At 39.3% G+C, this 24,289-nt stretch overlaps 2 protein-coding genes across 6 annotated transcripts in view; one reads left to right on the forward strand and one right to left on the reverse strand.

The window, feature by feature from the left end:
* ZNF565 (zinc finger protein 565) overlaps positions 1 to 24,289 on the forward strand; it is a 109,467-nt gene that overhangs the window by 53,317 nt on the left and 31,861 nt on the right. The window contains exon 1 of one of the 2 annotated variants that reach the window (XM_060084838.1): positions 23,531 to 23,662. The exons of the other annotated variant lie outside the window; for it this stretch is intronic. The gene's annotated coding sequence lies outside the window, so the exon portion shown is untranslated. Of the gene's footprint in view, positions 1 to 23,530; positions 23,663 to 24,289 lie in introns of those variants that run through there. 2 annotated transcript variants of the gene reach the window in all.
* ZNF146 (zinc finger protein 146) lies at positions 490 to 23,548 on the reverse strand. 4 transcript variants are annotated; one of them, XM_060084962.1, is made up of 4 exons: positions 23,076 to 23,145; positions 21,470 to 21,518; positions 12,452 to 12,689; positions 490 to 2,889 (listed from the first exon to the last, which is right to left on the reverse strand). In XM_060084962.1, the coding sequence occupies exon 4, from the start codon at positions 2,111 to 2,113 to the stop codon at positions 1,235 to 1,237; it is 879 nt and encodes a 292-aa protein (XP_059940945.1). In that variant the 5' UTR covers positions 2,114 to 2,889; positions 12,452 to 12,689; positions 21,470 to 21,518; positions 23,076 to 23,145; the 3' UTR covers positions 490 to 1,234. The 4 variants fall into 4 exon arrangements, with proteins under 4 accessions (XP_059940945.1, XP_059940944.1, XP_059940946.1 ...); XM_060084961.1 differs by having other exon boundaries at positions 490 to 2,892; XM_060084963.1 differs by lacking the exons at positions 21,470 to 21,518; positions 23,076 to 23,145 and adding an exon at positions 23,251 to 23,548 and having other exon boundaries at positions 490 to 2,892.

Here is a 24,289-nt window from a genome sequence, read left to right on the forward strand (position 1 = left end):
TGTTAATTTTGAGAAAATTTAAAAATACAGAAAAGTACAAAAAATAAGACGAGATATCCATATACCACAATCCAGAATTAACCAGTATTTCAATATATTTTCTTGCAGTCTTTTTTTTTTTTTAAAGAGAAATGGACGTTTATATATAAAACTGAAGTCCCCTCTAACCAATCCAATCCCCCCCTCTCCCACACGCATTACCTTCCCTTCTCCACTCTTCACAGGCAACCACTATCAAGAGTTTGGTCTGTATCCTTCCAAACCATTTCAAAAACATTTAAAAAACATACATACATATATGTATCCATTACCAATATATAGCACTGAAATTTTGAGGGAAGTTTTATTCAAATTTACAAAACTGTCAGCATATTATATGTCATTCTGCAACTTTATCTTTCCCCCTCAACATTTCTGAGATCTTTCTCTGTAATACATATAGATCTCATTTATTACATTTTACAGATATACAGTATTCCATCATAAGTATTTTCCATTTTGTTGCTGATGGGCATTTAAGTTGTTTCCAATTTATGACTACTACATATCATGCCACAGTAAATAGCCTGGTACACATTTCCTGAGCATACAAACTCAGAGTAGAATTGCTAGGTGTTTTTCAACTTGCTATAAGGAATGTTTCCCAATTCCCAAGGTCATAACCATTTTAGTATATAGCTTTTTCATATTACTGTTTTTAACCTAACCCCCTTGGATCTTACCTTTGTGTATAGTTCATGTTTTTTTTTTTTTTTTGTCCCTTGGAGAACAAATTACCTCCAAATCATTTTTTAAAATAGTCCCATTATATTCTCATCTCCTGATGCCATTTCTATATTATAAATTCTAATAAATGCATAGGTGTTTCCAGAATCTCTTCTGTCCTGCTAAATCAATACCATAAAGGTCTCTTCCTTTCTAATACTTGCAACTTTTTTTTTTTTTACATTGGTGAAGATCTCCAGATCCATGTAGACGGCAATGTTAAACATGTTTTCCATTCCCAATTTTAGTGGAAATGCATCTAAAGTTTCAGCATTAACTGTGCTGTATGTTTTTTTTTTTTTTACTGGATATTATCATACAAATGTCTTTCTCTTCAGGATGAATTCTCTGGTATCCTTTTTTAGCTTTTGTTTCTCTCATTTGTGAAGCGTTCCTTCAGAATGATTATTTCTGATATGTTATGAGATGTAAATTCCTGATGAACACTTTTCATGATATCCACAGGTTTTTAATGAGTATGAATTTTCTGGTGTCTAATATGGTGTGATTTCTGGCTGAAAGCTTTCCCACATTCACTACATTGATAAGGCTTCTTACCTGTGTGTATTCTCAAATGTAGAGCAAGGGTTGAGAATTGAGAGAAAGCTTTCCCACACTCATTACAACCATAGGGTTTCTCACCTGTATGGCTTCTCACATGCACCGTAAGAGATGAACTTTGAGAGAAGGCTTTTCCACATACATTGCATTCATAAGGCTTATCACCTGAATGAATTCTCACATGTACAATAAGTGACGTTCGCTGAGAGAAGGCTTTTCCACATTCATTACATTCATAGGGTTTCTCTCCAGTGTGAATATTTTGATGTTTTATGAGGTACTTCTTCTGACCAAAAGCTGTTCCACATTCACTACACTTAAAGGGTTTCTCTCCAATATGAATTTTCTCATGCTCAGTAAGGTTTGATTTGCCACTGAAAGTTTTCCCACACTCCTTACATACAAAGGGCTTCTCTCCTGTGTGAGTTCTCTGGTGTCTGATGAGGTTCGACTTCTGAATGAAAGCTTTCCCACAATCCTTACACTCAAAAGGTTTCTCTCCAGTGTGAATTTTCTGATGGGTAAGAAGGTTTTCCTTCTGGCTGAAGGATTTTCCACATTCATTACATTCAAAAAGCTTCTCTCCAGTATGGGTATTTTGATGTTTAATAACATACTGCTTTTGGCTGAATGCTTTTCCACATTCATTACATTCAAAAGGCTTCTCTCTATTATGAAAATGCTCATGCTCAGTGAGAGTTGATTTGTGGCTGAAGACTTTCCCACATACCTTACAGGCAAAGGGGTTTTCCCCACTACAAATTCTCTGCTGACTGAGGTGTGACATCTGAATGGAAGCTTTCCCACATTCACAAGATTTCTCTCCAGTATGAATTTTTTGATGAATGAGAATTTACTTTTAGGTGAAGGTATTTCCACATTTCTTACATTTGTAGGGCTTCTCTGTGTATGACCTTTCAAATGCAGAGTAAGAGGTAAGGTTCAAGAGAAAACTTTATCATACTTAGTACCTTCAAAGCTTTCTCTTCAACTCTAAATTTTCTAATAGTCAAATGAAGTTTTGTTACATTCACTGGTTTCTCTCCAGTATGAATTTTCTTCTACTCAATGAGATTTGTTATCTAGCTAAAGGCTTTTCAATATTCCTTAGAAGCACAGGGTTTCTCTCCAGCCTGACTTCTACATTTATGAGGTGCAACATGTGAGTGAAAGTTTACCACATTCAGTAAATTCATAGGTTTTCTCTCCAGTATGAATGCTCTGATATCATATGGGGTTCAAAATTTTTTAAATGAAGGCATTTCCACACTGATTTACACCTAAAGGGGGTTATTACCACAAGTAGTAAGCTGTGGCAGGATTTCCAAACTAACTGATGATTCTTTCCTACACAACTAAGTCTAAATTGTGTTTCAAACTCTTTCTAGGTTAAGTTGAAAAGGTGTTGCCTTAAAAGATATAAGGTTTGAGATCAGAAGAAGTATTTTTCCAATTTTCTTATATTCACTGCTTTTTTCCTCAGTCTGTACTTTACTGGAGCTGGATGCAACTTGCCTCCCAAGTCTTGTTGCCTCTCTATCTGCTCATCATCTTCTCAGGCTTCTTCTAAAATGGAGTACAAAGAATCATCATTTAAAGGAGTCAATGTGCTTAGAACTGTGGCTGGCACATGGTAAGCACTCAATAAATGCTAGCTTTATGTTATCATCATTATTTATGAATTTTCCCACTATTAATAATAAAATTTCAGATTGTGCTTTTGGGGATGAACTTGGGTAGCCCACCTCAACAGTATGAAAGAATCCTCATGACCAATGTCTCCAACTAAATTTTGAGAAGGAAACCTTTATAGAGGACCCCTGGTTGAAAATTAACATTCATATGTACATAAAGCTTAGATTATTCTTGAAAAATGATCTTTCTTATTTCATAATCCAGCAAATTGAATGTAACAAAAAATGAAGAATTTACAAACAGGATAAAGAGATGACCACATAAATTAAGAAAGTCTACCTGGGATTCCTAAGAAATGGGAAAAGGAAAAATCAACTGCTTCCTTCTAAAACTCCATTAAAATGACAAAAGGGAAAATGGTACAAACTCACAAGAAAAAAGAATATGATAGGAGACATCAATACACACAGGTATTAACAAAATTTTTGATAACATAAAGTACATGGAAGATTTTCAACACACAGAAGAGCTACGGAAGTTCGAATGACATAAAGGTATTCCAGAAGAGGATGCCAATGTCAAGCAAGCCAATTTGTGCCACAAAATATCAGAAAGATTCAGGAAATGAAGGGAAATCAAGTATCTCAGAAGAAGGAATGAAGGATGGTTGCTGGGTAAAAAAAAAAAAAAGATTGTGTGAGTTGCAGCTGGACCTCTACTGTCAGTCAGGAGGACAAAGGACCACTCCTCTGTAAGAAATGGAAGTTATTCTTTGCAGAAATTTAATCAGAGTAGCTCTAGTCTCAGGGACACTCAACAAATGAGATGACAGGTGCTATACTGAAATCAATGGGATCTATATGTAATATGGTGAAACCTCCAGTTCCATTATGCAGCTGATGCCAAAAAATGTTGGCAACCTGTGAGCAGGATATGAAAGGACCCTTTTCTGGACAAAATGAAAGGCCAGTGAAAAACTTAAACAGGATGCCCACCATATAAGATGATACTTGTTGCTTGTACTCATGTTTTTTTTTTTTTTTTTTTTTGCTGAAACAAAGTACCTGGGCACACCTGAGTTCATGAGAGTAAGGCAGTATAACGCTTCTGCAGGAGGAGACCCTGAGCCCATGAGGCATTCTATTTTTCATCCACTAAAGCCTACCAAATGGCTAGAAGCACCCAGGCACGAAAGTGCTTACGTTTTAGTGAATCACTCTTAAGTATGACTGTGCAGCCGGTGTTCCACACACATTAGAGGAACCCCACTAACATGACAGATAACATTGAGAGAAAAAAGAAAGTCTAAGGAAATAAAGGTAAGGCACAACAAACAACAAAACCTTAAAAACCAATCACAGTTATGAGAAGGTATCTTATCAGTGAAACAATAACAGGATTCTCTAAGCAAGAAGCAGAAAGAAAAAGTTCCCTTACAAATTAAGACTGGGGTTGAGGGGGTGGTGAGGGGGAAGGTGGTAGACTGTATTACCATTCACCAATAACAGTGTCTCCTAAGCGCAGAGGGGTCATACTGTTAATATGAGCACAGGTGACAAGTGTCATTTCCTAGTAGAAGTTTTGTTTGTTTGTTTTTTTGGGGGGGGCACGCCTCGGCTTGCAGGATCTTAGTTCCCTAAAACCAGGCATCCAACCCGGCCCCAAGCAGTGAAAGTGCAGAGTCCTAACCACTGGAATGCCAAGGAATCCCCTCTCGAGACTTCTTTTTTCCCCTCTTTTTTTTTCTTTCCTTTTTTTTTTTTTTTGGCTACACCACGCGGCATGTAGAATCTTAGTTCCCCGACCAAGTATCGAAACTTTGTGCCCTGCAGTGGAAGTGCAGAGTCTCAACCACTGGACCTCCAGGGAAGCCCCTCTCTAGAATTCTTAGAAGGCCCACTTGGTACCCCACACAATGAATAATAAAGATGCATACCTAGACACATCACTGTGACATTTCAAAACAGAAAAGAGGCCATAAATGCTTTCAGAAAAAAGAACATATATCATTCAAAGAAAAAGGAATCAGAATAAAATTTCCCAATAGAAAGACAGGAAGCTAGAGAGAAAATTCTGAGAGAAAAATTTTAAGCTTAGCCTATCAATCTAGTAAGACAGTCAAATAAATCCATTTTTCAGATACGCAAATACCCAAAAATGCACCTTTCCTCCCAGGATGGTACTAGAAGATGTGTTCCACCAAAATTAGTAGACAGAGAAGGCAACAGATATAAAATCCAAAAAAAGGGGATGCATAGGGGAAAAAGTGAAGAAAATTTCTATGATAGTGGTGATGAAAAGCTATAAGGTAAGAGCTGACTATCAAGTCAGAGTACAGCCAGTCTAGACTGAAGCAAGAGGACAAAAATTCTAGAAGTAATATCTCTAAGGGGAAAAATGGAAGGAGATTTCCCAATGCATTTGACCATGTGGAAACAAGTATTGAGAGGGCTTTGAACTATTCTAAAGAAAGTCCAAGGGAGTCTGTGCTAAATATAGGAAACCAAACAAGGAAAAGCACTCGGGCAAATCATCTAAGTTGTGAGCTGAACCTAGCCACTTTTCTCATGAAGCACCATTTTTTACTTTATTTTATGGAGCACCACTAATTTGCTTTAAATAAATTAATAAATGCCTTACAAACTATGGTTATTAAGCCTTGGGTATTGTTTGCCAGGAACTTCCTTCAGACAGAACAAAGTAAAACATCATCTCAAGGAAAACAACTGACAGTATGTGTTGCCAATGACAGAATTCAAGTTTTCAAACAAAAATTAGCATTTTGGAAAACCACAAATCCTCCACCATGAGACTGATAGCTTCCCAATACTTAAAAAACTTTTCTAATGAGACTGGTGATGTTAACAAACTGTGATGTTTTGATATTGTATAATGAGATACGTCAACATTTTAAAGATCTCCATAAATCAACAGACAAATGCATGATATTACAAAATCATGCATAGGTAAGAGATCCATTCAAAGTTTAAGACAAACCAATGGATTTTATGTAAGAGAACAAAAAAATGTGTTTCAAATTTCACATTATGGCTAATCTTAAAAAAAAAGATCACTTGTCAAGTGTTGGTATAGTACCAAAGAATATTCACAATTATCTGAAAAGGCTACTAAAATACTTCTCCCTTTTCTAACTACATCTGTGTGAAGCCACAATTTTTTAATATACTTCAACCAAAACAACAGGTTACAATAGCACATTCTGCTATCTCCTATTAAGCCAGATAATAAAGATATTTACAAACATGCAAAACAATGCCACTCTCTCACTAAATTTTTTTATTTTGGAAGATTGTTATTTTTATTAAGAAACTTAAAGTTTATATGCAATGGGTTTTTTTTTAAATTAATAAATGTTTCTAAAAGTTTCAATTTTTTGTTAAATAAAGTAAACATCACAAAAGTCCACATAATAAACCAAAGCTTTTCGCGGGTCCTCAAGTTTTAGGACTGTAAATTTTATTGCTATTGGGTACTGGGTTTTCTTCTGTGGTGATGAAAATGTGATAACGGTGATGACTGCACGACTTTGTGAATATACGAAAAACTACTGAACTGTATACCCTAAAAGGGTAGATCTGGTTAGCTGAATTATATCTTAATAAAGCTGTTATGTAAGAAAAAGGAAAAAAAAATGTGAAGAGTTCCTAAGACCAAAAAACTTTGAGAACCTGATGCTCAAAACACTTCTCATTATTCATTCCACAAATACCTTCTTCTTTCCTCACTATGTGCCTGGCACAGTTCTAAGCTCCAGGGATAAACAGTACTGAACAAAACAGACAAAATTTTCTGCACCCATCAAGTTTACATTCTAGTGGACAGAGACAAATAATAAACAAATGAAGGAGATGGTTTGTTAACAAGTTTTAAGTGCTATGGGATAAAATTAGGGAAAGGATAGAGTTTCAATTTCAGATGGAGCAGCCTCTGAGAAGGCAAGATTCAAGACATGAAGGAAGAAAGAGTGATCTGGAGGAAGAGCATTCTAAGCAGTAGTTAAGTAAGTTCAGAGGCCCTGAGGAAAAGCCTGCCAAGCATGTTAAATATGCAATCACTGAGTCACAATTACACATATTATGTTCCTTATATCCTTTGGCTTAGCCTGATCCCCTCCTATTTTTTACACTTCTTAGAATTCACAGCACCTCCTGGAAGCAGCTCCAGTAACATGCTCTTAAAAAGACTTCTCCAATCTTGTCTCTTACTTCTAAACATCTTTCCCTTAACTACTAATCGCATTCACTTTTCTTAAAATAAGTGTTTCATATGAAATATTTTTAAACCCAAATTTGTATGTAGCTAAGTCTTAACATGCTAACTATAATCTGAGATGCTGGATTGCAGTAACAGCTCCACTCTTTTCTTTGGATGGCTGATAGCAAGTATTTTTTTAAATATAGGGGGCATTACCAAGGGGGAAAAAAGGAGGGGAGGACAGTTTAGAGTTTAAAGACTAAAAAGACAACAACCAAACCAAAGTTTAAACCTTGACTGGATTCTGGTATTTAAAAAAAAGCTATAGAGGGAGCTCCCTGGTCGTCTAGTGGTTAGGATCTGGCGCTTTCACCGCTGTGGCCTGGGTTCAATCCCTGGTCAGGGAACTAAGACCTCGCAAGGCTCGAAGAGGCCAAAGAAAAAAGAAAAAAGCTATAGAAAGTATTTTGGAGATAACTGGGGAATCTGAATATGGACTATTACACAATATTAGCACATTATGACTAATCATCTAAGGTGTGATAACAGTACTTTTGTTATATAGAGGGATGCCAGTATTTTTAGAAAATGCTTACTTAATTTTTTAGGAGTGAAATGTCATGCTGTTTGTGTGCTGTAGTGCACACAATACACATGCACTGGGATACAGATACATCAAACATGGCAAAATACTAACTAATGAATCTGTGTGGTGGGTATAGAGGAGATCACTGTACTCTTCTTTCAGTGTTTTATGGTGTTTGAAGATGTTAAGAATTGATTAAAAAAACAAACTTTCCACAATAATAATTCAGATTATTTAACAAGGTACCACATATGTAATCAAAACTGCAAACAGAAAATATAAAACATGGGCCTTCCTTTCAACAAATCCATAAGATATCCAGACATAAAAACAAAAAAACACCTAAGGGCTTCCCTGGTGGCGCAGTGGTTGAGAGTCCGCCTGCCGATGCAGGGGACACAGGTTCGTGCCCCGGTCTGGGAAGATCCCACATGCCGCGGAGCGGCTAGGCCCGTGAGCCATGGCCGCTGAGCCTGCGCGTCCGGAGCCTGTGCTCCGCAACAGGAAAGGCCACAACAGTGAGAGGCCCGCGTACCGCAAAAAAAAAAAAAAAAAAAACAAAAACACCTAAGATGGTATTTACTAAGGACTTTTGAATTTCTGTGGAAAATGTGAAGCAGGATGGACAATCAGAGGGGAGATCAAAAAAAGAGGAAGTAACAGGTTTAAATAAGCAGGAACTGAATAGGTAGGGTATTTCATAATCAAAGGCCGAGATTCAAATAATTTTATAGAAAGGAAATATGTTCACATTTATATTCACATGGTTAATATGCCCTGTCTTGATTAGAGCAAAGTATATCTTCTAAAAGGTTTGACTGACCATATCACAAGGACCATAAGAAAAGAAATAATCCTAATTTGAAAATGGTTTGAAGTAACGCCTGGACCTGAAATAATGAGCTGAAATCTCTAATTTGGGTAGGATATTAATGATTTCACGGTCTGACACAATGAAAATGAAGTCAATAGGACAGTTGTTTATATCGTAAACAGGTAAAATTATGGTGGGCAAGACAAAAAGGCTGGCGGTGCCAAAATAAAAATTGATATTCATAGAAAGAGTTACTTCTAACTTCAGAATGAATGAGTCACTTTCTAGGAATCAGTTTATAAAGGGAAGGAGGAAAGGCAGAATGCAAAGTTCCAGAAGCCACCTCCAGTAAGAGGATGGGGGGGAGGGGGCAAAAGATAAGGAAACACTTAAGACAGAAAAAGCAACATCTCAGGCCATCAAAGCACCAATCAAGCTGAAGTGGGAGAGAATTCCTAGAGGAGGGACTCAAAACATAACATAAACAGATGCTTTCTTCTAAAATGATAAAGACATCTCTGCTCACTTTATGCCTGTGAAGGAGAAAGATAAAGAGGAAAAAAAAGGGAAAACTGCATTGTTGATAAGAGTAGGAAGTAGCTATAATTCTAATGTCTTATGAGAAAGGATATGAGTGGGCAGCTGCCATTGCTGTTTTTAGGAAGAGCTCTCATGCACAATGCTCTCCAAAAACAAAAGGCACAGCTTCAAGGGCCATTATCACCACCTCCTTGTTTCTAACAACAGAATCCAGGAATGTAGGCTGGATGCAGGAGACTTGGTGGACACACTGGCATCCCTGGGTGGTAAGAAAAGTTAAGACTGAGCAAGGAAATGCAGAGACACCATCACTGAATAAAGCAGCTTATTAGTACAGCAAAACAGAAGTCATCACAAGTTTCTATCTCCCTAAATTCCTGACTTGTGCATCCAACTCTCTACCTGAATATGCACTTAGATGATGGACCAGTAGATATGTCACAATTAACAAGTCCAAAAGAAAACTCTTGATCGATCTATCTCCCAAAATTCCTAGTCTTCCTATCTCAGTAAATGGTAACTCATCCTCTTCTAGTTAAAGAGTCATACAACTCCTCTTTCTCTCATAACCAACATAAAATAAGTCAATCTTGTCAGCTGTTTCTTTAAAATATCTTAAGAATCTGACTATGTGTCTCACTAAGTACAATTACTACCTAGATTACTGCAATAGCCTCACATTAATCCCCTCTACCATGTTTTCTTTATAGCAGCCAAACTGTAATTCTGATCTTTTCACTCCTCACCTCAACCCCCCCCCCGCTTTTTTCCCCAAATATTTCATTTTTATTAGAATATTTTTTTTTGGTGGTAGAGCATATTACAATCTCAATTATCCTAACAGGCTTTTAAAGGAAAGCAGTTCTGGGACGTGCCTGGTGGTGCAGTAGTTAAGACTCCAAGCTCCCAACGCAGGGGGCCTGGATTCGATCCCTGGTCAGGGAACTAGATCCCACATGCATGCCACAACTAAGAGTTCACATGCCACAACTAAAGAGCCGGCAAGCTGCCAACTAAGGAGCTCACGAGCAGTGCCACAACTAAGGACACTAGCTGCAACTAAGGAGCCGGTGAGCCGCAACTAAGGAGCTATCAAGCCACAACTAAGAACTGGCACAACCAAATAAATAATAAATATTAAAAAAAAAAAAAGAACCCAGAATTCCTTCAGGTTCACATGCCTGGGAGGAGCAGGGGGAAGAAAAAAAAAAAAAAAGGAAAGCAGTTCTATCTGACAAGGAGAGAAGCACCAATGTTTAGAGAATGGATATTAAGCAGAGAGGAGTAGAGTGACTCTTCCTCCATATGTCAGCAAACTTGAATACACTCAGCTTTGATACCTTGCCAACTTGCAAAGCATCTAATGGTGGCTTGAGCCACAAGGGATAATTGAATTATGGTATTTAACAATATTTATTGCTTGACTACTGGCTTCATACAATTTGGTGATTTACCTCAAAACCCTTTGATGGTCTCCCCAAATCACTCAGATTAAAGGCCAAAGTCTATGATTTGGCCTGTTAACCTAACCAAACCTATTCTTATTTCCTTTGTTCACTCTGCTCCAGCCCACTGCCCTGATCGTTATTTCTTGAACAGCACGCTTCAGCCTCAGGGTTTTTAAGACTTTTTTGTTCCTTTTGGCTGAATGCTCTTCCACCAAATACTGCACGCCCCACTCTCATACTCTTAAATGCCATCCTCTTAATGAGACCTTTCCCTGACCAACTTATTTAAAATTATAACCCCCCAACTGGCCCTCTCTATGCCAGTTTTCCTTGCTTTACTCTTCTGCATAGGACTCACCACCAACTAACAGAATATATCTTTTACCTACTTATTCATAGTCTGTCTTCCCCAATTAGAATATAGACCTCAAGAGGGAGGAATTCTTGGGCTTCCCTGGTGGCGCAGTGGTTGAGAGTCCGCCTGCCGATGCAGGGGACACAGGTTCGTGCCCTGTTCCGGGAAGATCCCACATGCCGCGGAGCGGCTGGGCCCGTGAGCCATGGCCACTGAGCCTGCGCATCTGGAGCCTATGCTCCGCAACGGGAGAGGCCACAACAGTTGAGAGGCCCGCGTACCACAAAAAAAAAAAAAAGGAGGAATTTTTGACTGCTTTGATCACTGACTTTCCCTAGTAACTGAACTGGTGCCAAATACAAATCATTCAGTAAATACTTATTGAATATACGAATATACTATGTCGGTAGAAATGTAAACTGGTTTACTTCTCTTGAGAACAATGTGCCTATTTCTATCAAATCTATAAAAAAAAACATAACTTTGACCCAGCACTTCCACTTAAGAGTAAATTATGATGTAACTAAATCTGCACATCTCTGCAAAGCAATATAAACAAGTATATGCACTTGCATCTTCAATTGCATAAGCCTGGAAACAACCTAAATGTCCATTAGTACGAGACAGGTTAAACAAATTAAATGTTGATAGAGAAAAAAAGAAAACTATGTACACAATAGAATACATACCACCATTTACATGAAAAGGAAAACTGAGGGCTTAGGTATATTCATATTTGCAGCACAGATACATAATATATGCTGGTTTATTTGTAGACTACCTGAAGAAGGATACATGTGAAACTCTTAAAAGTGACTGCATCTTTGAAAAAGAACTACAGGACTCAGGGTCAGAACAGCAGACTTTTTCACTGTGTACCTGATGTTCAAAAATTTTTACAAATTCACGTTATTACATTAAAAAACAAATACAGACTCATACATCCATACACACACACACAGCAGACAGGCAGAATTGACTTCTTAGGCAAAAACTTCTGAAAGAGGTACATGGGGGCAGAAGGGAGGGAGGCAGGAGTTTGTTGATGTATAATGGGGGCGTTGGATAAGACGACAACAGGAAGTGTGATTACAGATGTAAAATATAATGCCGAGGCATTTAACCACTGAAAGAATGAGAGAAATTGGTAAGTAATAAAAAGGAACCTAAATATCAGATAATATATAAAGACTTAAGACATATAAAAGAATGCACAAAGGAGTCTATACACATCAGGGGATATGAGACTGAGGGCATCGTGAAAGAGAACAATCACACAGAGGCAGTACAAATGAAGTGCGAAGTGCTGACCTGCAGAATGAAGGCAAGAGGGGAAGCTGGTCCTCTAGCATCTGATTAAAGGAGCAGACTACTAAAAGGAAAAATGACTGGAAATGTCCTTCAGGTTTCTGAAGAATTCATATCAAGTGATACTCTAAGACTGAGGCCTGTATGAAAACATCCTTAAAAGCATTTCAGAGGTGGCAGTGCTGACTGAACAACTGTGACCTGCCTGGTTGTGATGCACTCACCTGGACAAATTTCCTTTACACTTCCTTCTCCACCATCCAGAGTTCGTCTTCTTGCTTCAACACAGGATCACATACAGCTTGGACAGCTTATAACCTGCTATTGGGGAAATGACACAGCACTAGAATGTTAATGCTGGAGCCAAAGTTCTGTCCTAGAACTCAGGCTGAGCCCTGGGGCCTCCTGGCCTTCTGAAGGATGAGGAAGGTGCAGTCTCCAGGAATGCACAAGGAAGCGACCCTGTGAAAAAGAACAAAGTAATGACTTTTTGTCTTAGAGATTAAAGCACACACAACTATATGAGCAAAGGGACTATTTGGGTTCTGAATTTCAAAGGCATACACTCATTAAACCTTTTAAGGCTCCACACATCCAGAAATGGAGGAAGAAAGAGGGAATGTATTTTGAAAATTTGACCTACATAGGAAAAGCTATTCATACCTTACATGACTGGCTGCTACTGTTCTCTAGCACCACATTCCTATGTAGGCTCCTAAGTGGATTTTAACTGTGGCCCTTATTCCTGGATGAAGTTCAATACTCATATCTATGACTATAACAACATACACCTAACAGAACTAAGCCACATGGATAAAGTTGTTCTTGACAGTATTCAGGAATAAAAACTGAAGTTTTCCTGGAGTCCTAATATTTACTTCGTTAGCAATATACTCTGAAAGAAACTATATACTAAAAATGTCCTGTAAATATATGTTCATCCACACATTCAAAAAAATGTTTTTAAGAACATTATTGGGAAAATGGATTTTGAACTAAATAATAGTATTGGCATTACATTTTCTGATTTTGATTACTGTACCATGGTTATGTATAAGAATGTCCTGGTTCTTAGAAAATTTATGCTTAAGTATTTGCAGATAAAGGGAGCATGTATACAACTTAGTCTCAAATAGTTCAGAAAAAAAATGTACACACATATTTGGAGAATAAGAGAAGGAAAAATAAAGCAATAAAAAAGTAAATGATTGGTGAATTTGGGTAAAGGGTATATGGGACTTCTCTGTACCCTTCTCTAGAAAGGGTACATGCAACTTTTCTATAAAGTTGAAATCATTAAAAAAAAAAAAAGCAAAATCCTAAGTTACTACTTATACACTCTATCTACTATGTGTGTTGAAAAAGCATGGAAGGCTTAGAGCCTGCTTTAAACAGTAATGTACACAGAGATAAACATGAGAGGGCGAGTTGCCTAGAAACAGCCTGCAAAAGGAGATCAAGTTTGATCTTCTGGACATGCAGAGTGTCAGGTTTCTGAGGATCATGCAGGCAAGTATATCCATTACACAACTGCATATATAAATAAGGAGCTCAGAACAGCCTAGAATGGAAATGGGAATTTGTCAGTTGTCAGAATATCACTGCTGTTGAAGACAGGTGGAATACTACTGTGACTGCTTATAGAGAACATACACAGTACGTGAAGATGGTCAAGAATGGAATCCTAGGAACACCAAAGGTCAAGGACACAAGGAAAGGTTTCAGAGGAGCATGGTGGCTGTTTAGTTTCAATCTTTCAAATACTTTTCCTGAAAACCATATAAAATATCAAGAATAATGGGGTAATGGGGAGGGTGGGACAAGGGGGCAAGAAGCTAATCCATACACTACATCTGTAGTGAAACTAATAGAGAGAATTTATGTTAACTCTAAATTATTTGTAAGTGCGGCCCCAAAACCCAAAATAGCCAAAGTGGTACAGGAACCACAATAATGTAATAGGTGTAGCAAGAAAGACTAGATAGGGCTTCCCTGGTGGTGCAGTGGTTGAGAGTCTGCCTGCCGATGCAGGGGACACGGGTTCGTGCCACGGTCTGGGAAGACCCCACATGCCGCAGAGCGGCTAGGCCCGTGAGCCATGGCCGCTGAGCCTGCACGTCTGGAGCCTGTGCTCCACAACGGGAGAGGCCACAACAGTGAGAGGCCCGCGTACCACAAAAAAAAAAAAAAAAAAAAAAAGGAAGACTAGATAATGGCGAGAAGTCTTTGAGGTAACAGATCTCAGAAATAACTAGCAAATATTCATTCTCAGAATGAGGGATTCACCCTGAGTGAGAACTGTTGTAATGAAGTCTAATTATGAACAACAAGACTAGCCACAAAAGAAAAGACAAACCCCCAAACTCCATATACCTCTGCCAAAGGGAAACCCAAACAGGAGGCCTAAAGAAGTTACAAAGAAGCCTAGGAAGAACTCAAAATGCTGAGGGAGATTCTCAGGACTTAAGGAGTTCAGAAATCTGCAGGTAGTATTTCCTTACAGAATGAGTAGACCTTACCCTAAGACGGAACTAATGAAAGCAAGACCTAGATTAAACAGAAAGAGACTGCAGGGGAAGCAGAAAGAGCAGGCTTAAAAAGTACTTAGGGGCTTCCCTGGTGGTGCAGTGGTTGAGAATCCTCCTGCCAATGCAGAGGATACGGGTTTGAGCCCTGGTCCGGAAAAATCCCACATGCTGCGGAGCAACTAAGCCCATGCGCCACAACTACTGAGCCTGCGCTCTAGAGCCCGCTCACAACTACTGAAGCCTGTGCGCCTAGAGCCCTTGCTCCGCAACAAGAGAAGCCACCACAGTGAGAAGCCTGCGCACCGCAACAAAGAGTAGCCCTCGCTCACCACAACTAGAGAAAGCCCATGCACAGCAACGAAGACCCAACACAGCCAAAAATAAAATAATAAATAAATTTATATATTTAAAAAAAAGCAAATGCATCATCCTGGAAGGCAAGTACTATGAAGATTTATGGGAAACAGAGAGATGGAGATAAAAGTCTGCCTCAACCAGGTTAGGGTCATCTAGCCAGAGAAGGTGTGGAAGCCCTCTGCTTTTAAACACTAGAAGAGGCACATGAGCTTTGAAGTATAGAATGCTACTATGTTTCCTTTTTCCTGGTATTTGTCTATGAATATCTACCTCATACAAACATGAGAAACACAAAATATTTTGTCTGTGTCCATACAGGATGCTTTAAAGAAAACAGTGGCAATGAACAGCATAATTTTCCAACAGTTAAACTCACCTGAAAATTACTGCCACAAGTAGATAAAAAATGAAACACAATGTAACAAATTTTTTTAAAAAGACATAAAAACTTTAAGAAGCAAGCAAAGCTATAAAAAGAACACAAAAGATAAATGGAGAAACTGATTTAAGAAATGGTCACCCAAAAGGAGGAAATGGAAAGAAAATAGGAGTGGACATCTTATTTTTGTTATATTTGACTTTTGTAAAGACTGCAGCTATCAGAGTTTAGAGGGATTTTTATTTCCTTGATTAATGTGATCTTTCCTGGTTGTTGTATCTGAGGCATAGCAGTGGTCTCAGCCTTAAACTTTTTGTTTCTACTCACATCCCCAGAGACCCAGGCAGCATGGGTAATTTATACATATATAGGTAATCATAATCTATATCTGACCACGAAAGCCAGCATCTTATCTAATGCAAAAATATTGAAGGCATTTCTATTAAACTCTAAATAAAGATAAGGATGCCCACTGCCTCATTTTAAAATATAATTATAAACAATAATTCAGTAAGTTAAGCAGGGAATAAAATTAACTTATAGAAATCAACAAACTTTGGGACTTCCCTAGTGGTGCAGTGGTTAAGAATCCGCCTGCCAATGCAGGGGACACGGGTTTGAACCCTGATCCGGGAAGATCCCACATGCCACGGACCAACTAAGCCCGTGCACCACAACTACTGAGCCTGCGCTCTAGAGCCTGCGTGCCACAACTACTGAAGCCCACGTGCCTAGAGGCCATGCTCCACAACAAGAGAAGCCACCGCAATGAGAAGCCAGCGCACCGCAACTACAGAAAGCCCGCAAACAGTAACGAAGACCCAACACAGCCAAAAATAAATAAATAAATTTATATATATATAAAAAAGAAATCAACAAGCTTTATATATAGCACAATGACTCCATTCATAACAGCAATATAAAAGATAAAGTACCTAGAAATAAACTTAGTAAAAAGTATCTAAGACCTATATGAAGAAAATATTAAAACACTTTAGGGCTTCCCTGGTGGCGCAGTGGTTGAGAGTCCGCCTGCCGATGTAGGGGACCCAGATTCGTGCCCCGGTCTGGGAAGATCCCACATGCCGCGGAGCACCTAGGCCCGTGAGCCATGGCCGCTGAGCCTGCGCGTCCAGAGCCTGTGCTCTGAATAGTGAGAGGCCCGCGTACCGCAAAAAAAAAAAAAAAAAAAAAACAAAAAACCACTCTAGAAGACCCAAAAGTAAACTGGAACAACACATATCATGTACATGGACAAGAATATTTAACATTATAAAGATCTAATGTCCCTTTCACTAAATTATTTTACAAAATTTAATGCAATATCAGTAAGTTTTTTTCTAGAACTAGACAAGCTGATTCTAAATTTTACACAGAAAAATAAACAAGAATTAGGAAACTGAAAAAAACAAGTAGTAAGAGAAGAGTAGCTATAATAGATATTAAAACAAAATTATAAAGCATCCATACTAAAAAGATAAATACTGGTACACGAATACAGGCTGGAAGATGGATGAGAATATAAAGTCCAGAAACAGACCAAAAACATGAGAATTTAGTATATGATCAAAATGGAATCTTAAAATAGTAGAGTTAAGGCCTTTTAATAAATGGTGTTGGAAGAACTGGGTAGCCTATTGGAAAAACATAAACCTGGATGCAAACCTAAATATCATACACGAGGATATGAAAACCCATAGAAATTATAATCTTTTAAGGATTTGAAAGTATAGGTGAAACTTGGAGTGGGAAAGGCTTTCTATGACCATAAATGGAAAGACTGATAAATCTATTACATAAAAATAAAAACTTCCTGATTCCACATGGTTTAAAAAAACAAACCACTGTGAACAATACCAAAACACAAATTTAAAACTTGGAAAAAAAACTGCAACTCATTTCACATAGGGCTAACCTTTCTAATGTAATTTAACAGCTCCTAGAAGAAAGAGACACCCTATAGTAAAAGAAGGAAAAGGATATGAACAGAGTTCCCAGATAAGTACATGTGGCCCTTAAACATATGGAAGATACTCAACCTCACCCATAATAGAGATGTAAATTAAACCTACACTGAGATACCAATTTTCACTCATTCCTTTGGCAAAAAAAAAAAAAATTCAACTCTACATTGTGATGATAAGGTTCTAGGAGGAAAGGTGTTCTTGTAGATTGCTTATGGAAATGAAAGTACTTAGCCCTATGTGCAATTCTACTTGTAGCAATCTACTTTGGAGATAATCTTACATAAGTACAAAATGACACAGATGAAAAATTATTCATTACTGCAGTAACAGCAAAAGATTGCAAACAACCCAAATGTCCAAGAGCAGAATCAACTACGGTACACGCACACAATAGCATCTTATTTATAAGGCAGTTAAAAAGAAAAATATATATATAATGATTAATAAAGGATATCTCCAGGATATATTGTTAAGTGAAGAACACAGATGTACATAGTACATCTTTTACGTAAGGACAGTGGGGGATAGGAGGGAAGAATAAACATACACTAATGGCCCAACAAACAAAAAAAATCTACTTGAAGGATAAAGAAACAAAAAAACAAATATATTTAACTGGGACAGAGAAGAATGTGATAGGGAGGGGAGCAGAATGAGATATCTCTATGAGATATAGTTTTTCTTGAATCACAGAAATGCATTATTTACTTTTTATACGATCAAACTGATTTTTTAAAAACACAATCCCTGAACTTGAAAACAAACTGAAACAAATGAACTCAACTGTACATTAACTTGGTAACATAATTCCTCAAAGGATTTATTTCAAATGACTTTAGAACTGAGAACTTTGACTACACATCTTTCGAGGGATGCATTCTAAGGACAAAAATAGCTACAAAGAAAATTTTCACATGATGCAGTATGTTTACGGTTACTACTATCAACATTGTTATTTTTGAAACCTTTTTTTTTTTTTTTGCGGTACGCGGGCCCCTCACCGCTGTGGCCCCTCCCGTTGCGGAGCACAGGCTCCGGACGCGTAGGCTCAGCGGCCACGGGTCACGGGCCTGGCCACTCCGCGGCATGTGGGAAGAACATGTGGGATCTTCCCGGACCGGGGCACGAACCCGCGTCCCCTGCATCGGCAGGCGGACTCTCAACCACTGCGCCACCAGGGAAGCCCGAAACCATTTTTCTTTTTATAGTGCAGGATAAACAAATAATCCTATACTTATATTAACCTGTTCCAAAATTTTTACTATAAAATACAATTAGGGGCTTCCCTGGTGGCGCAGTGGTTGAGTCCGCCTGCCGATGCAGGGGACACCGGTTCATGCCCCGGTCCGGAAGGATCCCACATGCCGCGGAGCGGCTGGGCCCGTGAGCCATGGCCGCTGAGCCTGCACATCCGGAGCCTGTGCTCCGCAACGGGAGAGGCCACAGCAGTGAGAGGCCCGCGTACCGCAAAAAAAAAAAAAAAAAAAAATACAATTAGGAGCTAAGTATGAGGTAAAAATACCGAACCATTTAAACTGAATTATAAATACTAATATGAACTCATGATTTTTCAAAATGGGTTTTCTAGTTCCGTCTCTGAAATGGCCTTGAAACAATCACCTCTGCAGCAATAAAGTAACATCCAGGAGCTTCCCTGGGTCTGCCCGCCAGTGCAGGGGACATGGGTTCGATCCCTGGTACGGGAGGATCCCACATGCCGCACAGTGGCTGGGCCCGTGCGCCACAGCTACTGAGCCTGCGCTCTGGAGGCCACAAGCCACAACTGCTGAGCCCACACGCCACAACTACTGAGGCCCATGCGCCTGGAGTCCATGCTCTGTAACAGGCGAGGTCACCGCGATGGGAAGCCCGCACGCCACGGCGAGGAGTGGCACCCGCTCTCCGCAACTGGAAAAAGCCCACACACAGCAATGAAGCCAATGAAGCTGAAAGAGGAGAGGGGGGCCTGGAGGGGAGTGGGGGAGAACGAACATCCAGCACCCAGATCTTGGTCTCCAATACCACTCTCCAGTAAAAAGAACCAGAGATCCTTGAAGAAATAGCTAATTCCAAGTCTGGGAGGGAAGGTACAAGATGGGCCTGGAGTGCAAGATAGCTTTCAAAGTTAAATGGGGGCAAGTTAAAATGAGACAGGAGTTAGCATGAAGGAACGTCCACTGACTAAAACTGTGACAATATGACTATCAAAAAGAAAACTAGCTGCAGTTATTAGAGCACAACTTTAAAATGATGCTTAAAGAAAAAGCCAGGATAAATTTGACACAATTTGAGGTAGCAATCAAATAAATGTAAAAGAAACGAAAAAACTAGAAAATCACTTTGCAACCTTGAAGAAATTATTGATTCAGCTAAGGATTATTTATTGGTGTTAAAACCATTCATTAAATGATTGATGGGGAATGGACATTTGTACCGTGCCAAATTATGAAACCATACAGATTACACTTTGGTCATAAAGGGGAAAATACAATCACTAATGGTGGACCAGTCATATATTTCTGCCCTGATGTTATGCAATTTGAAGATCACCTCTGATGTTGTCTGACCCAAAACAGGTCACAATTAGGATTTTTAAAAAACATCATCAGAGGCTCTGAATTAGAACCATGAGAAAGTAACCATCTTAGAAATCAAAGATCAAATCTCATGAAGGAGGCAGTGATGAATTTCTAAGGATGAATGTAACCTGAACAAAGAACTCTAACTTCCTCATTCCAGTTACAAAAGAAAATGTCAAAAAAAAAATGCTTAAACATGGAAATTAAAAAAGAGCATCTACATACCTGAATGTTTCAGAAATTTTTACCAGAAACAGTAAGAATGAATGTACTGTTTCTGAGGAAATTTTTTGTCCCTTTCTGAATTTTCTAAAAATTTTTATTTTATATTGGAATACAGATGATTAACAATGATGTGCTAGTTACAGGTGTACGGCAAAGTGATTTAGTTACACCCATACAAGTATCCACTCTTTTTCAAATTCTTTTCCCATTTAGGTTATTATATTGAGCTGAGTTCCCTGTGCTATACAGTAGGTCCTTGTTGGTTATCTATTTTAAATATAGTACTGTGTACATGTCAATCCCAAATTCCCAATCTACCCCCCCCCACACACACACACACTCTTTCCCTCTGGTAACCATAAATTCATTCTGAGTGTTTGCTTTGCAAATAAGTTCATTTGTATCATTTTTTTTAGATTCTGCCTATCATATATTTGTCTTTCTCTGTCTGACTTAACCTCACCTAGTATGATAATCTCCAGGTCCATTCACCTTGCTGCAAATGGCATTATTTCTGAGGAAGTATTATTTTGTAGATAGTAATAATAGTACTACTTAAAGTTTATCCAGTACTACTAAGTAATAAGGCACTCTTCTTTAGAACTCCTCCATCTACACAACTACTCCGTGAATCAGATACTGTTATTTTCTCTATAATACTGGATGAGAACCAGAGGCACAAGGGAGTACCTGCCTAAGGTCACCAAGGTACAAAGTGGCAGAGGAAAGAGTCTGGTTCTATGGCCTATGGCCTCCTTTTAAAAAAAAATTACTTTGACTTTTGAATATATACTAAATTCATATAGTTAGGGGAAAAAAAAAACAAAACATATAAAGCTATGTGCCCTTGTCCTATCTATGCCAGTACCTCTACCCCCAACAGAGATAGGCACTCTTACTGGTTTCTTGTGGATCTTGTTTCTTAAAGGAAACAAATACAAGTATATATTCTTATCTCTCCCCCTTCTTACTCCAAATGAAGCATACCATACATTCTGCATTTTGCATTTTTCACTTAACAGTACATTTCTGGAGTTATTTCAGTGTCAGTATACAGAAAGCTTCCTCTTCATTCTTTTATAGAGCTGCAAATTATTCTGTTGTATACATACATCATAATTTTATTGAACCAATCTCCTACTGATGGGCATGAATTGTTTCTAATCTTTTCCTATGTGAAACACTGCTGCAATGAACAACCTTGTACCTGTACAACTTCATGTAAATTCAGGTACATTTGAAGAATGAATTTCCATCTGTAAAGTAAGTCAAAAAGAAAATACATTTGTAGTTATTATACATACTGCTGAATTGTCCTTCATAGGCCTGCTTCCTGCTAATACCAATACTATTTTAATTTCTGAGGATTTAAAATGTTACTGTTGGGGGAATTCCCTGGTGGCCCAGTGGTTAGGACTCCGCGCTTTCACTGCTGAGGGTGCCTGTTCAATACCTGGTTGGGGAACTAACATAACAAAAGCCCAGGGGAGTGGCAAAAAAAAAAAAAAAAAAAAAGTAAAATGTTAATGTTGGACTCCCACCTCCCCACACCCCAACTGCTTTCCTTTTTCAGAGTTTTACTAGCTATTCTAGCTTGTCTATTTTTCCATATGAAGTGCAGAATCAGCTTACCTAGATCCAAAAAAAAAAAAAAACAACTGGATACTTTTATTGGGATAACATTAAATTAATAAATTTACTTAAATTAAATTTGCACACACTTCTTTAAGATGTCTTCCAATTGAAAAACACTGTATATTTGTTCACATCTTATGTTATGCCCATTAGCAGTATTTTAAAGTTCTTTTCCAATAGTTCTGCACATTTCTTAAGTTTATTCCTCAATTTTTAAAAAACTGTTCTTGTAAATAATGGTTTTCTTCTATACCTTCTAACTGGCTGTGGTTTGTCTATTTGAAGGCTACTGATTTGTAGATATTGACTTGGTCCCCAATTATTTACAATAACGTGAAGGATAACTGAAGGTGGATTCCTCAGACTTTTTCGTTACTTCACAAAATCCATACAACCTGGGAACACCTCCACGCATTTAGGAGTTAGGACAACTAACTAGTCCAGACTCATGGATAAACACTGAAGGACCTAAGTGTTTTTCAAAGAACAAGGATAACCGTGCCGAACCTAGAACCCCAAACCCTTGACTCCCCAGTCCTCGGCCTTCTGCACTATTTGACACTGCTTCTCAAAATGTAAGGCTGATATTTACTCTAAATTAACAGGAGAACTATTAAAGTACCCCAAAGATCAGGATATTTGAGACCGTTTGAAGCAGGCTCCCCATAACAAAAATTTCCTTTGAAATATTTTTGCTTGTTTAAAAAAAAAAACCACGGTGATTTGCATTCTACCCCAATTAAAAACAAACGCGCTTTTATACAAAAGTCCATTTAAAAAGTATTTACCACTTAGCTTTTATATCACCCTTCAAATCTTCAAGTAAATTAGATGTTCCAGGGAGACGGCACCGTTATTATCAGCACTTTCGACACGGGAAGTGCCGCTCGGATGTTATTCTCTCAATGCTGGCTTCCTACATCTCTCTCTCTCTTAGAAACAACCATACACAATGCTGCACCCACAGTTTCTCCCTCAATCTCAAACATCCGATCAGACTTGCGGTCAAACTCAGGGTCATGCACGCTCGAACCTTCCTCAGAGGCCCCCACCCCCACCCTACATGTAGGCCAGAAGCTCTTAAACCCACTCCCCACCCTCGCGCCGCACCCCAATACATCTAGAATCCTTCTTTTCAACCTCCCAGACCCCATCGGCCCAAGACATCCACATCCCACCTCCTATTTTCGCGCCACGTGGACCCAGGGGCCGGACTGACCCGCGGACAAAGACCAAAATGTCCACTCGGTCCGCTGCGCCTGCGCACTCCGAGGCCGAGTGAGCACTCCCAGAAATCTCCGCGATGCGGCCCGCACGGTCACCGCGGCCAAGCGCAGGCTGGTATCTGATTACCTTCTATCGACAGCAACGCCGCTTTTCCGGCCTTGGACTACATTTCCCTTAAGGCTTTGCTGGTCGACATTCTATGTCTCTCCGTCTGTCTTTCCCACGCGAACTTGGCGGCCTCTTTCTGTGATTATGATGCTCTCAGGGTGAGTACTTCTGCCTTGGAGGAAGATCAGCTCAAGCCTGGTGGAAGGTTTGGAGCCGGAACCCCACCCCGCTCTTTGAAACCTCCCGAGGGCAGCGTCAAACGGGCCAAGCCCATACTCTGAAGTATGAGGACGCCATCTTCTCTGTAGCTGGTCTGGCTCTGGACTACATTTCCCAGAGTCCACAGCGGCCCAGCGTTACGTCTCTCTTGACGTCGTGGCGAGGTCGTTAGCTCCGCAGGGCCCCGGACGCGACCACGGGGAGGCAGAAGGTGAGGGGTCTGGGAGTCCGGGGCGGGGACAGGGCGTGTCCAGAGAGCCTCGGGTTTTTGCGCGCTGGCGCGAGCGGGCTAAAATTACACAATTCTGAATGTGTCTTTGTGTGTCATGGTGGTGAGTAGATTGTGCGACTGTGTGTGCCTTAGTGGGTGTGAGATTGTGGCTGTGTATAAGGCTGTGGAGGTGTCTATGATCGTGTTTCATTGTGTGTCCTAAGAGTGGATACGTGTTTGTGTTTGTGTGACACTGACCATTTGTTCAGCACCAAGTGTGTGGGTGTGAGGTGCCTGTGACTCCAGTGCTCTGACAGATTTTGGCCCTGGACAGTGATAACCTCAGCCTTTCCCTGTAACACCGAGATTGGGCATGATATCCAGTCTTCTCTGCTCTCCCTCCCCTGTGTGGGAGGGTCGGGCGATGACCCTTTAAAAATGCCCTGGTCCCTCATGATTGCTTTTCCTTGACTCTTCTCCAAGAGACGTATTGAGAAGAGAAGGAAAGAATTATTATTGAACATCCAAAAGCCAAGTTTCTCCGTGTATCAGTTTTTCTTCTTTCCCTGAAACCCTTATTATTTTTCGTGATGTGTGTTAAAAACAAAAAACAAAAAATTTAGCCAA

This window comes from Mesoplodon densirostris, chromosome 19, assembly GCF_025265405.1.
Source record: "Mesoplodon densirostris isolate mMesDen1 chromosome 19, mMesDen1 primary haplotype, whole genome shotgun sequence".
In the NCBI taxonomy this organism is placed as follows: Eukaryota; Metazoa; Chordata; class Mammalia; order Artiodactyla; family Ziphiidae; genus Mesoplodon; species Mesoplodon densirostris.

What these genes read in the sequence shown, in the direction of transcription:
- ZNF146 (XM_060084963.1), bottom strand. Translation starts at nt 2,113, where the DNA reads ATGTCACACCTCAGTCAGCAGAGAATTTGTAGTGGGGAAAACCCCTTT.